The sequence below is a fragment of the Phlebotomus papatasi genome, chromosome 3, assembly GCF_024763615.1.
Source record: "Phlebotomus papatasi isolate M1 chromosome 3, Ppap_2.1, whole genome shotgun sequence".
NCBI classification, from domain to species: Eukaryota; Metazoa; Arthropoda; class Insecta; order Diptera; family Psychodidae; genus Phlebotomus; species Phlebotomus papatasi.
In genome coordinates, this window is record NC_077224.1 from 8,073,890 (window position 1) to 8,089,624 (window position 15,735).

Here is a 15,735-nt window from a genome sequence, read left to right on the forward strand (position 1 = left end):
GGGGTACAGTATAACAATCGGAAAATAATTTTTAATTGTAGATAAAATTTATTTCGAGAAAAAAAGCAATGACGAACCCAAACCCCCCATCGTGTGAACGCAGCCTCCGGGGGCAAAAAGCGCACAAATCGTCATATTTTTTTCATTTTTCTGTCCAGGAAAAACCAACAATTCTGTGATAGTGAACTAGGCATGCATAGAAACCTAAAAGATCAGAGAAGTTTTTGGTGTATTGCAATTTACTGCCCATTTTACAGTTTAGTCAGAAATAAGTCCTGAATATGAAGCAGGAAATAATGTGCGAAGGCTGCCTACATTCCCCTAGTTCTAAGAGTTTTGCCTGGTAAATTTTTTAGAAGTTTCATAAGCTTTGCTTGGAATACTTTTAATAGTTTATAAAAGCTTTGTCTCGCAAATCTTTTTATATTTATGAAAGCTTTGTCAGAAAAAGTATCTTGATACTTATAAAGTATTTTGATACTTATAAAAGCTTGATACGGAAGAGCTTTTGATACTTCTAAGTAAGAGTTTTGCCTGTTAAAATTTTTAGAAGTTCCATAGTTTTGCTTAGAATACTTTTAATAGATTATAAAAACTTTGTCTCGTAAAGCTTTTGATATTTATGAAAGCTTTGTTGGAAAAAGTACTTGATACTACTAAAAGCTTTGTCAGAAAAAGTTCTTGATTCTTCTAAAAGCTTTGTCTGTAGAACATTTGGTATTTCTAAAAGCTTTAACTGGTAAAACTTTTAATACTTCTAAAAAATTCATTAGGAATAACTTTTGATACCTTTAAGAGCTTTACTTGCTAAAATTTAAGATATTTTTAAAGGTGTTGTCCAGAAATAGTTTGATGCTTTCAGAAGCTTTGCTTGCTTTTAAAAAAAAGATAAAACTTGGATTTAAAAAATTTACTTGGAGGAAATTTTGATACTTCTAAAAGCTGTTCCTGTTTAATGTTTTACTAGCCAATTGTGAAAAAGCTTTTAGTACGTCTAAAGTTGTGCCTGGTAAAAGTTTTCGTACTTCCGTTAGGGTTTTTTTTGGTCAGATTTGTATTTTTTCTATTATCTTTATTAGGAGCAAGGGGGTGACATTAGCTCTGAAAAATGCGACCAGTTTTAGTGTAATTTTTTTCCTGTTTTCATGCACATTTCACGAGATATCTCCAAAACTACGTAGGTTGCCAATTTGGGGTTTTCGGTTGCCTATTCTATATTAAATTGACTTTTATTTTGTATTTGTGTTATTTGCTAATTCATTATACAATGACAGAAAATAGTTAATAAACTCAAAAGTTTTTTCAGCACGCGTCACGCCCCTGATTAGGAGAAACTTTTAATACCCATAAAAGGTTTGGTATTTCGAAAAGCATTGTCCTAAAATGATTTTGATATTTACCATAGCTTTGCTTGGTAAAACTTTTTATATTTTTGAAGGGTTTCCTTGAAGAAACTTTTAATACTTCTAAAAGCTTTGCTTAGTTGTAATTTTGGTACATTTAAAAGCTTTTCTCAGAAAGACTTTTTATAGTCATAGAAGATATATTTTGTTAAAACTTTTAATGTTTCTAAAAGGAGGTCTTAAAGCTTGTGATATTTATGAAAGCATTGTCTAAAACTTTTGGTTCTTCTAAAAGTTTTATTCGTAAAACTTTCAATGCTCCTTGTGAGCTTCTTTGGGAAAAACTTTTTAAACTTCTATTAGAAAATGCCGGAAATATACAGAAATACTTTTGATACTAAGACAAGCTTTTCCTAATAAATCTTTTGATACTTTTATAAGATTTGCATAGTGAAAGTTCAGATACTTGATTTGATTTACTTGGAGAAATTTTGACATTTCTAGAAGCTTTTCATGCTAAAACTTTTGCTAATACCTTTTGTATTTTGTATTTTAAAGCTTTGTCTGGAAAATTTATTAATACTTCTATAACATCATTAGGATATACTAAAAAACCCAAAAATTTTGACACTACTAAAAGCTTTATTTGGGAAAGTTCTTGTTACTTCTTCAAGTTTTATATGGAAGACCTATAAAGGTTTGTCTAATGAAACTGCTCATGCTTCTGAAAGCTTTGTATAAATAAGATATCGGAAATTTAAAAAAGCTTTTTCTGCTGAAAGCTCTTGTTACAGTAGATTCTCGCTAATTCGGCTCTTTTAAGATCGAGCTACTTTTTAATTCGGGCGGCAGTTAAATTCAAAAAAGGTTTATTGACATTTTTTCAAGTTCGATTATGATTATCAAATGAAACAAATATGCTCAAATTTGCCATGATTTGTCTTAGCTTTGATGTGATTTTGCATTATTAAGAGGTTTTCATAAAATTTATAAATAGCAATTAGAATGTAAACTCAGTATGAGTATGCGGATGAACAAAAAATTGTTGCATTCAAACAATTTGCTGCCCGAATTTCTCTCTAATTCGGTTGACATTTCAGTCCCAAATGCCAGAATTTGAGAGAGTCTACTGTACCTCTAAATGCTGTCTTGAGAATTCTTGAATACTCTTAGAAGCTTTTTTTGAAAAACTTGTGTTACCTCTTTACTTGTTTTTTAATGTCTGTATAAATATCTAGTGATTAATATAATAACTATATCCTATATCAAAAATCACTGGAGCTTTATGTGAGTAGCCCTTCGGAATTGATCTCTTTAAATGCATTACTTGCAGAAAATCAACACTCTGTCGCATGGAGAGTACTCCCAGGTCCATAAGATGCGAACCTTGGCGTCAATCTTCAGGCACACGTGCCTGGAAGTGTTGCGCTCTCTGGCAATCGCTGCCACCAGTAGTGGGGTCCACTTCGTGCGTTGCATCCGGGCTGACTTGGAGAATCGTCCCAGGGCACTTCAGGGTGAGATGGTGAGGCAGCAGCTGAAGGCAATGGCCGTGGTTGACACAGCCGTTGCCGGTCAGAAAGGCTTTCCCTACCGCATCCCCTTCTCCGAGTTCCTCAGGCGCTACAAGTTCCTCGCTTTTGATTTCAACGAGAATGTGGAGATGACACGTGATAACTGTCGCCTCCTCCTTGTGCGCCTGAAGATGGAAGGATGGGCAATTGGGAAGACTAAAGTCTTCCTCAAGTACTACAATGTGGAGTATCTGGCCAGGCTGTATGAGACGCAGGTGAAGAAGATCATAAAGGTTCAAGCAATGATGAGGGCATTTCTGGCTAAACGGAATATGGCTGGAAAATTGAAAAAGTTGCAACATGATTCAATGATGCCATGTCAGCAGCCAGATGTGGAGAAAGCTGCTCTTTTCATCCAGAAAGGTGAGTCCGAGGGTGAGTCAGACACCAACTCGACAGATGAATAGAAGTTGCTGATACCGAAGAACATATATATTTTTACCCCATTGCAATTGATATATTTTATTCCCCAATGAAAGTGCTGAAGTTTCTTGAGTGATATACCATTTGCATTGTCAATGTTGAGGAAATAGAACAAATGAATAACTTCTTGGCCGTTCTAACTCTTTCAGATATCTCCCATCCATTAGTAAGCTCTATCCTCCATAATTGTCAACATTTAATATTCTATGCATGATTTTCTCCAACTAACTAGCCAAAATCTCCACTAAATATCATTTGTAATTGAGTAACAAAATGGCTAATTAAATGGAAAATGTTGTTGAAAGGTGAAAATTTTGCAATAAAGCTGGATAACTCACTGTATGCCTTTCTTATTCACTTGTAAATCCTTTTGATAATACCCTACTCTTCGCACAATCCACACCACTAACAACTCTTTCCCTCATCAATTTTCATGTGCAAGTTTGAACGATTAATTCATAAAATATTCTACATGGAGAGTGAAAAGTTCAAAGTTGCGATGGTGCATTAATCAGCTGTTGATGGAAAAATGAAGAACAAAGTAAAATATTCACGTTAAATGCAAAATATTCAAATGATTTATGTCAGGATAATGACGTGATTGAGTAATTGGAATACTGATATTGATGCTATGCAGGACTTTCAGTGATTAATTACTTATTGAGGGTGATGTTGATTACAATTTATATCATGAATATTATTCTTTGCGTTCAGAAGTACTTACTCGAATCGAATCAATGGATTTTCGATATTCTGTTTGAAGAACCATCGTAAGCAAGAATTCTGTCAGTTAAAAACTAGGGGAAATTGCCCAGTTTTTAAAATATATTGCGGAATGACATTTATTGACAAAGATAGCAAAAATTTAGTCATAACGAAGCTTGGGATCGTACGAAGCATAGGCACTTTCCTCTATATGTATTTTCTTTTAAATTTATTGAACAATGAGCCTAATAGCTCATATTCGGTTTATTCTGTTTCAAAGGGTTCTGGCTTACCCCAGTTGTAAATACACACGAAGGCAAGTAAACACAGAACATTACAATACCCTAAATAAATAAATTAAAAAAGATATAGGGGAAAGCGTGCTACCTTCGGACAATTTATGCTTCGCATAAATCTTTTTCTTTAATGTGTTATAAATGAATTTGGCCCACTATAATATTAAATTTTAATAGTCAGTCCAGTGCCTCGAATTTTCAGAAAAGAGCTATGGGTGAAATTCATAAGGAACATAGAGAAGAAAAAATTGAATTAGGCTTATGACATGACTTGATCAATCAATTTCTAAAATCTAAAAAAAACTACTTTTTAATAATGTTTTATAGTAATTATATAGATTATTTTTAAGAGATTTTGATATAATGATACGAAAAAGAACTTGCAATTTGATATATTTACAATAATTGCAATACAAATGTAATACAGTGATATATTTTCTATATTTTTATTATCACTTAACCAGAAATCAGAGCTAAAAGAAAGTGCTTCAAATAGAAGAGTTGATGAAGAATTATTTAGCTATGTTTTGTATTTAAGAAGCCAATAAAAACTCCAGAAGTGCAGGAACAATTAAGGATTTTATGTTCTTAATCTTAATACAAAGGGGTTAAACACACTACGCAAAGAACTAAGTCAAAAATATATTTTTAAGTCAATCTTCAGTAAAAACGATCATAATTTTGCATAAAACCCGCACAGCTTGAGTTAAAAAAAAGGTTGTCGCAGAACCGGCACTGGTTCAGCATAAACTGGTTATTATTATGTTCAAATCCTGCACAACTTAAACTTAAAATGATTTTCCTTGTATGTAATACACCCATAGCTTTAACACGAAAAGGTTAAAATTACAAATAAAGAGCGCACAGTTTCAGCACAAAATGGTTAAAATTGAATATAAAATCCTCACAGCTTTCGAACGAAAGTTTTAGCAATTTAGATCGTTTTTACTTGGGTTCTGTGCAGATTTTATTAAAAATAGATACAACATCGTAATTTCTGTGTGAATTTTTGTTTAATACGTTAGTCTCATTTTAATAATAAAGCACGATGGTTTTTAGAATATCATTATAGAAACATTCATTACCACAGAATCAGTGTTAACAAGGAGACACTGATTCTTTTCATGAACATTGTTTTCTGGAATGTGATGTCTTGGACAAGATATATAGCAAAATCTCCCAAAAAAAAAAATTATCGTTATGAAAAGAGCAGGAAATAAATCTTAATTTCAATGATTTTTACAATATTTATGATTAGCAAAACCCACGGAATAATTGGAAAACTCCCTGAGCATGTAAATATAGAAGTTCAAAAAATATTAATCTTTTAGATGGTTACTATTATATTGATTCAATCGGGTATTATAAATTAAATTGGTATTGCCAGTAAATTACATCATGCATTTTAGACGACAGGCTTTGATTGAGTAAAAAATAAAAAAAAAATGAACTTGATATTTGATGAGTATCAATCAATTTTACATTTTTTACATTTTAACTTTGCATGTTAAAAATATAGCACGTGTTAAAGGCTTTTTTTTACTATGTAAAAAATTAAGTAAAATGTAAAAAATTCGCCCAACCCTGGAGGCATGCCGTCTAACCGTCTGTCCGTTTGACAGGCCGTTACCATTCCTAGAGGCCAAACGATTAGAGATAGATACTTGGGACCTTTGGGAGTCGACTCTAAGACCATGAATTTAGGAACATTTTAATTTTTGAATATGTTTTAGAGGTTGAGTAAAACATTTCCAGAGAGGTTCATGCAAGGTCTTTATGTATCCCTAGGTTCTGGAATAACTCATTATCTCTTTACCCTAATACGGGCTTTGGACCTAAGGCTTCGGAGACAGCAAAAATCCCGAAAGCCAAAATTCGAAAAGCCAAAACCCCGAAAGCCAAAATCCTGAAAGCCAAAATCCCGAAAAGGCCAAAATCCCGGATGTGCAAAATCCTGAAGGGGATGAAATTATATGGAGGATAATGTGTAGAATAATTTCCCAAGACACAGAAAATTTCTCTTTGCTTCCAGGAAGCGTCGGTGCAATCGTGGGAGTAGCTATGACATTTTTTTTTAACAATTCGGGATTTTTACGTTCGGGATTTTGGTTTTCGGGATTTTGGCTTTTGGGATTTTGAACGGGACTCCTAAGGCTTAGCCAAATGGCTTAACTGCTGTAATTTCTCATTTCCAAAAATCACGTTTTTTTGGAAAAATTCAACTTATGATTGGATTATTAAAGACAATTGACCTATTAGGCTCTCAAAAAGCAATGAAATTACTCGCCATTTAGAATTTTGAGACCTTCGAGAACTAGACTAAACCTCTACTCTGAATACCGCTTAAGGCCCAGAACACAAAGTTTAGTGCTTCTCTTTTTGTGATTTGGCCCCCTTCTCCACATGAAGAATTGACTTCTATACACAGATGTTCATGCGAGGGTTCGTTGTAAAGGCCTTAGAATTTATCACAATCGCGGATCGACCTCAATCCTTTCTAAACCAGTAGGGAGCCAGTTATGAAGCGGTTTCTAATTTTTGTCCGAAAATCACTTGTATTGCCTCTTAAGCTAATTTGGGAAATTTTCTGAGTGATTTATAAATGGATTCAAATCGGTTATAAATCGATTATAAACCACTAAATAATTTTTAGTTTTGGTTTAGGTGCAAATATGACCCTTTTAGGTGTATTAGAGGTTAAAGGTACTCATTTTCATGTTAATTTTACCCTTAAAAAGGTGTAAAATTAACATAAAAAAATGTTGATATATTTTTACACCTAAAAAGTGTTAAAGTTCTGAGGAAAACTGTTAATCGCACCCTCTTTTATTTCTCAGTGTACCATAAAGTACCACCTTGTAAAATAGGGAAATGCAGAAGATTGAGTGACAGAAGAGTTCTCAGTTTGCAAAGACTACTTCTGAACGCAGGGATTTAATGATTCTCGTAGTTCTTTCAGCTTATCCTGTGTCATTTCAGCCTATCGAGGGTACATCGTGAGGAAGAAGTATGGTCCGCTGATCTGTGCCAAAACGGGCAAAATTGACGAGGCAACAGCTGAATTTTTAAAGGACTTTGCACGTCGTTGGCGTTCTAAAACGGTCTATCAGGTTCTGCTGCACTATCGTGCTGCCCGATTCCAGGATCTTGTGAATTTCTCCCAGCAGGTGCACATCTACAATCAACGTCACGTGGCCGGTGTGACCCTGTGCTCTGGCTGTGTCTTGCTGGAACGTGTGGATCCCAGAGAGACTCCTGCAAATCTCCTTGGTGTCCAGAAGCCCGCTGTGTGGAAGTTGCCATTCCGTCTGGACGATATTCCCTACTTCGACACATCCTTCATGTGTCATCCGGGTGAACAAATGGCCCCACTTTCCGCGGACTCGGATGATGAAGCATGGGACGCACCAATGAAGCGTCGCATCAATTTATCAGCTGAAATAGCTTCTGCCACCCACAGTGCCTTCGTGGATTCCTTCGACACCACCACCCACACCTCCTACGGCCTCAAGACCCATTCCATCCTCAATGAACCCTTCTGCCGAGACTTTACGACGACCCCTCTCAAGAGGTAAGTACTTTCAGCAAATTTCCATCCACAATCATGCAAGAATTCTCATCAACAGACCACTCAAACGGTCGATTTAAGACTGTTGTCTTAGCAACTTTTTAATCTGCCGAAACTTTATCTTAATTTCCTCTCCGTATTTCGCGCTTCAAAACACAATCTCCTTTGGTACAGAAACCGCAGAATCCTTTTTCATCTGTCGTTCTTCGTTCTGGTTATGTGTTTCATTTCAAAAAAAGGGTGAGGCAATGGAAAGAATTTAGGTGATTTTTGATATTCAATCGGATTCTGAATCTGAATTTCATTTTTTGTTACTGGTTTTCGAAGTTGATTTGTTTGATGTGTTACTTGAAAGGGAAATTCTTATATTATAAATATAAAGAATTGTGTTTAAGGCTCTGTATATATTCTGATTTCTAATACTTCATTATTCCCTTATTCCTTTGATTATTAGTTTTTCATCTTTCTAAATATATTTTTTTTAAATTTTCTTTCAAAAGTTATATTATCTGATAAATCAATGCATTAATTTTCCAAGGGCGATAAAGCTTAGTATAATTATGCAAACCATAATCCTCACCATTAATATTAATTATTACATAAATAAGGTGCAATTATCTCTGATTACCCCATGTAGACGTTAATATTTGTATAATGAATCAAGCCTATAGTTTGGTATATTAAATGACTTCTGATTAAGGTTTTAATATTGCGAATTATATGCCAATTATTGCAATGGCAATATATCAATATTGTTCAATGTTACGATTACGTTACGACACGATAGTCATTAACATAAGAAATTTAAATTATTCAGTGTTAGAGGGATAATCTAATCCCAGATTGTTTAAAGAATTTCTTAACTGGTTGCATCTTTAAGGTGCTTTCTTACTGAATTGTATGTTGAAATGAATTTATTTGGGAATAACTTTCATATAGGCAATAATGTTCAACTAGGTGTGAAAGGTCTCAAGCATTAGCAATAATTCTCACAATAACAATCCCCTTTGCACGGTCGGAAAATACAATATCGCCCTTTGAAGATGATACCATCTGTTGAGAATCCCTTTCACGATATTGAAATATTTCACTGAAAATGTACCATTGCCACAGATATTCACAAGGACACGAAATATTAATTAATCCACTTCCTTTTCCATAAAGGCGCGCCCCACAGCCTCCGGCATCTTCTGGCAATGCGACTAGGGACAATCCATCAGGTCGATCAACGACACCCTACGAACGCGTAAGTGTGGGAGAAATGCTGGGAAAATTCGATGATAGTGTCTCATTGAGTGGGAGGAGTATGGTGTACAAGAAACGCCAAGCTCCTCAGCCCCCAGCCTTTGAGAATGGACATTCACCCCAAAGGATTGTTCCTGTCAGGAGATCAGATTCAGGGGCGTCGGATTTAGAACAGAGACGCGCTCCAGATGAATACTCATTGAGGAAGATTGATCCTGTGCGTGAGATGAAGAGGATTGCTCAGAGAAACAACAGTGAAGATGTAAGGATGACCAGAGCGTCCCAAATGTTCACTCAATCATTTTCTTCCTGCTTTCAGGACACCGATGAGCCACCATTCAACTTCCAAGGAATGTTGAGGAAGACAACTTACAATCGCGCCTCAATGAAACGTTCCACTGACAATAGGATGTCTCTTCCTGGTGAGGAGTACATTCAGTCCAATGGAAACATCTCTCCTGTGGACAATGTGGTCTTCGAGAGCCGTGTCCTGACTCGTCCAAAGTCCTGCCAGGGCATCGTGGATGATAATCTCAATGAAAGTCTCAGCCCGACATCGAGCTTGCGCCTAAGGAAACTCTCCCTGCAGCAGGATAATCTCCTGACCATGGATGACATCAATGAGAACCATTTGCCGACCTTAGAGACCCTTGGAGAGTACATTTGCGAAGAAATAGCTCCTGGTATCATCCTCGAAGGATATGCCGATGAAGTTTGAACAAAATCATGCTTAATAGCTGTGATTCTTTCAATTAAAAATAATACCGATGGGCAATTCAATTACCTTGAAGGAAAATCTGGTTAAACCGAACGTGTCTTTCTGATTCAAATATGACTTACTGTATCTATCAATTAAACGGAGGCTGCCAAACTCCGGAAGGCTAAAATCCCAAAAGCCAAAATCCCGAACGCCAAAATCCCGAAAGGATCAAAATCCCGAAAGCTAAAATCTCGAATGATCAAAATCCTGAAAGAAATGAAACTACTATATGCCCCAGCAAGTACGAGGGCAATCGTGGAAGTAGCTGTGACACTTTTAAGAACTCGAGATTTTGGCTTTCGGGATTTTGACCGGGACCCCAGTTTTCAAATTTTACTGACTGGATTGGATCGAATTGGTTTTGTTTACTGAAAAAACTTGATACTGCTCAGGAAAATGGCTTTGTGATCAGTGTGAACAGTTCGATGAAAATTAAGATTCAAAGCTTTGTCAGAAAGGATTTGAGTAAGATATGAAGACATACAAATCTGATTTAATTGGTTTTGTATACTGAAAAAATTGATAAAGCCATTTTCTTGAGCAGTATCAATTTTTTTTCAGTAAACGAAACCAATTCGATCCAATTCAGTTAGTAAAATTTGAAAATTGAAACACTAGAAAATACTCAGTCAATGAAAAATCGATTTTGATTCAAAGAAAACAATGTTAATCAATAAAAAATGATCTTGGGTAGCGAAAATTCAATTTTAATCAATAAAAAATCGATTTTGATCAATACAGAACCAATTTTAAGCAACTGAGACTCAACTTTGATCAATGAAAAATTCGATTTCGGCTAATAATGCTTCTGGCACACTTTTTAGCTTGGTATAATTCCACGAAATTAAATTTCGCGACCCTTTCTTTCTCAAAAGATTCACATAAATATTTCCCACTCTTTCGGTCTCAAAATTCGACTGATCTAAATTTAATTCCGTGTGATATTAAAAAGAAGAAGAAGAGTGCGAAAGAGTAGGATAGACATATATAAAGCTTTAAAAAAAAATTAATTTGAATTTTGAGTTTATGAAATTTTGTTGATCTAAAACTAAAAGTTGTGTCGAAATAAAAAATCAATTTTGATTAATAAAATTTCAATTTTGAGCAGCTAATATTCCTAAAATTCAAATTTGAGCAGTTAAAAAACTAATTTTGATCAATGAAGAATTCCATTTTGGTCAATAATAGCTCGGGCACATCTTCTATATCAGAAAAATTCCATGAAATTGAAATTAGATTTCCTCTCTTTCTCACACGTTTTGCATACGTCTATCTCACTCTTTTGCACTCTTCTTCTTTTAAATATCACAACAAATTCAATTTAGCTCAATTGAATTTGGAGTGCGAAAGAATGAGATAGACATAATGCAAAACATTTGAGAAGGAAAGGGACGTAAATTTTGATCTCATGAAATTTTCCTGATTTAAAAGGTGTATCGGAGACATAAAAGAACAATTTTAAATATTAAAAAATAGAATTTTTTATCAGTAAAACGATCAGTTTTGAGGAACTATAAAAATCAATTTTGACTAATAAAAAATTAATTTTGGTCGATTAAAGGCAATTTTGATCAATAAAAAGATTAATTTTAGCAGTTGAGAATCAATTTTGATGAATGAAAAATTTTATTTTGGTCAATAAAAAGCCATTTTTTCAATAGAAAACAAATTTGATTATTTTCATCAATAAAATGATTATTTTAGGCAAATAAAATTCAAATTTCGATCAATAAAAAATCAATTTTGGTCAATTAATAATTAAAAACAGTTTTAATCAATAAAAAATACAACTTTGATCAATAAAAAATATTTTTGGGCAGTTGAAAATCAATTTTAGACGAATAAAAAATTCTATTTTGTTCAATTAAAAAAAAACTATTTCGATTAATAGAATGAATAATTTTTGGCAGTTAAAAAATCAATTTTGATTAATTAAAAATTCGATTTTGGACAATAAAATGAAACAATCTCGGTTGATTAAAAAAAAAGAATTATGATGAATAAAAAAAAATTTTGAACAAATAATACTCAAATTTTACCAATAAAATATAAATTTTGGTCAATTTATAATTCAATTTCGGTTAATAGAAAGAAATATAATTTTCATCAACAAAAACATCAATTTTGATCACTAAAAAGATAAATTTTGGACCCTGAAAAATCAATTTTGATCACCAAAGAGTTCGATTTTGATTAGGAATGGCTTCGGCATACCTTTTAGATCAGGAAAATTTAATAAAGTCGAAATTCACATCCTTTTCGTTCTCAAAGGTTCTTGATATGTCGATCCTACTCTTTTGCACTCTTCTTCTTCTTCTTCTTTTGATCATTACAACAAATTAAATTTAGTTGATTCCAATTTTCAATTCGAAAAAGTGGGTTAGACTTAGACAAACCTTATAAGAAAGACAGGGACGTGAATTTTGATTTCGTACAATTTTACCGAGATGAAATAGAATGATCAATTTTGCGCAGTTAAAAATCAATTTTGATCAATAAAAAAACTATTTTGATTAATAAAGGGATAAATTTTGGGCAGTTAGCAACAAATGTTGTTCAATGAACAGTTCAATTTTGATTAATGATGGCTCTGGCACACCTTTTAGCTCGGTATAATTTCATAAAATCAAAATTCGGGTCCTGTTTTCTCTCAAAAGATTTATATAAGTCTATCCCACTCATTCGATCCGAAATTCGACTGAACTAAATTTAATATGGTCTAATTTTTAAAAGAAGAAGAAGAGTGCGAAGGAGTAGGATAGACATATGCAAAGTTTTAAAGAAAGAAAAGGGATGTGAATTTCGACTTCATGTTTTTTCCCGATCTAAAAGGTGTACCGGAGCTATAAGAAACAAATTTTAATCAATATAGAAAAGATCAATTTTGGTCATTTCAAAACTTAATTTTGACCAATGTTGATCAATAGACAGTCGGTTTTTGGTTAGTAAAAAAATTAAATTTCACTCAGAACAGTTCAGTAAAACTTAAAAATTTAATACTTATTAAGTTTATTACATCAAGTTTTTTTTTATTTATGATATTACAGATCTTTTGGCGAACATCATTATTTAAAGTATTAAATACTGAATAATTTCTTACCTCAAGAATTTTTTAAGGAGTTATGGAATAATAAACAAATGAAACTCTTAGTAACGAGCAGTGAAAAGTAAATAGCATGAATAAGCCTTAAGACTAAGTGCATAATTAAGGCCTTATTTTATGTAATTGGCTAAAGCTCTTTAACAATGCTTATAATTACGCCATTGATTGTACCACGTCTAACTTATCTGGCGTACGAGAATAAGTAATTACTAAATCGGATATTAGGGTAACGTGTGGTATTTCCGGACAAGGTGCTTTTCGGGACATAGTATGGGTATTTTGGGACACATAAAAATCCTATAAATATTTGTTTCCTAATTATTTTTTAAGTTCTATATGAAATATAATATTATATTGTTTACGTATCAGATAAATATAAAACTTCTGAAATTTTATTTAATTTAAAGTGTGAAATACGCGTGAATTTTGAGTGTCACATTTCATTTTTTACAAAACCTTCAGTGGTCAATTTTGCAGATGTCAATACAAATCGTGCTTAGTTTTTTTCGATTTAAGTCACTTTATAAGCGAAATTTAAACAAAATTTTTATGAAAGTGTGGAGTTTAGAACTTCTACTTAAAGGCAAATATTCAGGCACGGTGAAATTTATTTGCATGATAGCGACTTTTGTCTGTCCCAAAATACCCAACTGTCCCGAAATATACCACTCTTACTTCTTTACATTTTTTGCTTTTTTGTATAAAAAATGATGTATTTTTCAACATTTTTCGATAAGAATCTCATTCTGGATAGCATAAGGAACATAAATATTTGTATCAATAAAGAAAAAAATTGAGAAATCGATAAACTGTTTGAAACTTGAAAGTGCTAAAAAGTGTCCCGAAATACCGCACGCTACCCTATGCTGTATCAATATTGTTATTGCGTAAACCGTCTCTAAATCAATTTTCCTACAATTCAGGCCAATTTTATGTCACAAATAAATATTTCCTCATAAACATTTCAATGCGATATCTCTCAAATTAACTATATTTCAAGCGAATTTTCAATGAAAGAATCATGGCTTTTATGCATAAGTTTGAACAAACTTATCATTAGCTGTATCTATGAAAATCAATCTCATATTATTTATGCTCGCACGAGTTTTAGTTTTCCGCATCAGAAACACACACACAGAGAATAAATTATGATTTATGCGAATGTGATTTTTCTTCCATTTCCTATTAAATCCGAATAGAAGCATTCATGGTATTTCAGGACTAATTTACAACTGATAGCAGATGTAACACGGGATTTTTGGTTAATCAGAAAGCTCTAATTTAGGCACTAAAAGCTTCATGCTTTAGAGAGAGCCTTAGCCTTGAAAATTACTTGAATAATTAAATGGGTTACATCTAATACAATGGGGTTTTAGAGGATTTTGAATTAATCTGTCTGCTAGTTCTATTTCCATGTGTGAATATCCTAAGGCAAATATTAGAATCTCAGTCATAAAATAAATGCAATATATAGGCACTATCCATTTAAATTAAAAATTCAAGAGCCATTAAGAGCTTTTAATTTATCGCAAAATTCATTGAATTACGCAATAGTTCTACTCAATTTGGTGTTGAAGCAAATGGTGAAGCAGATGTTTTCACTCAATGATAAAGCAAGATTTATTTGCATTACACCAGATGAATGGAGGTGCATTAAATTGAAAAATAATACAGAAATTCCATTGAAATTGCAATATATTGAAAGATTATTGTACACAATATTCAATATTGATTAATATTGGCTCTCTGTGATCTTAGAAAATTCCTTCTCAGTTGGAATTTTAATATCATTTGTTCGTTATTGGAAAAGAATGAAAATAGCTTGAGTTTCCAGTACAAAGAACACCAAGTAAAAGCTTTTTAGAAAGTTTATATTATTATTATTCTTTGGTGGTCCATAAATGTTTGTGAGAATTTTAATTGTCTCAGAAGCAGGAGAGAAGCTTTCCTTGTTCCAAAGCCATCTGTAAAACAACTTTGCATTCTAGAGTAACCAATATTTGCAGAAGAAGGGACATAATGAGAGTTTTTCAATACTTCAAAGAATCCCTCAGAAGTGCATACATGAGGGTATCTCTGCCAGAGACCAATATTCATCGTATGTTTGCAATGCAAAAGACGGAGGAGGGTCCATCAGGAAATACCATGAATTCCTCCTTCTCAATACCCCAACACGGAAACTCATCCGACGTCGTGGTTAAACGTCCAGAACCACCCACTGAGCATCTGCACAATGTGTCCGAAGTAAATTCAGCCTTTATTGCAATGGACGAGATGGGGAGGGCTGCATTTGTGATCCAGCATGATTATTGATGCTCCCAAAGCCTCCAGCATTAAATATTGACATGGCTATCCGGGTCAGTAAGTAGAATTCGTGCGACCATTAAATAAACACTCCATTATTCTCTCACATAACTATAGTCTAACAATACAATCATTCTCCTGAGAGACCTAAATCCTTGATAGCTTTAATTGTAAATTAAACAATTGTTTATGAAGTTTCCTTAAATGAATTTGGCCTTAAGTTAATATAAATTCAATTAAAAGCAATAAAATTGTAGAATTAAAATAGGAACTATTTTTTTAGGAACTACAAAAAATATCTGTGAACTATTGAGAATTAAAAAAAAAAACGATCCATTTGTTCTCAAGAACAGTAGAGAGATACTGTTCCTAGGAACAGTAAGAAAATTTACTGTTCACCAGGAATTGTAAAAT

The 15,735-nt window shown here is 33.3% G+C and overlaps 1 protein-coding gene across 1 annotated transcript in view; it reads left to right on the plus strand.

Annotated features, from left to right (window-relative positions):
• The window catches only part of LOC129806620 (neither inactivation nor afterpotential protein C), a 36,427-nt gene extending 22,248 nt beyond the window's left edge, over window positions 1-14,179 (plus strand). The window contains exons 6-9 of the mRNA XM_055855341.1: window positions 2,677-3,280; window positions 7,321-7,912; window positions 9,074-9,416; window positions 9,474-14,179. Coding sequence (XP_055711316.1) covers window positions 2,677-3,280; window positions 7,321-7,912; window positions 9,074-9,416; window positions 9,474-9,872 — 1,938 coding nt within the window. The 3' untranslated portion in view covers window positions 9,873-14,179. The remainder of the gene's footprint in view (window positions 1-2,676; window positions 3,281-7,320; window positions 7,913-9,073; window positions 9,417-9,473) is intronic.
• The last annotated feature ends 1,556 nt before the right edge of the window (window positions 14,180-15,735 follow it).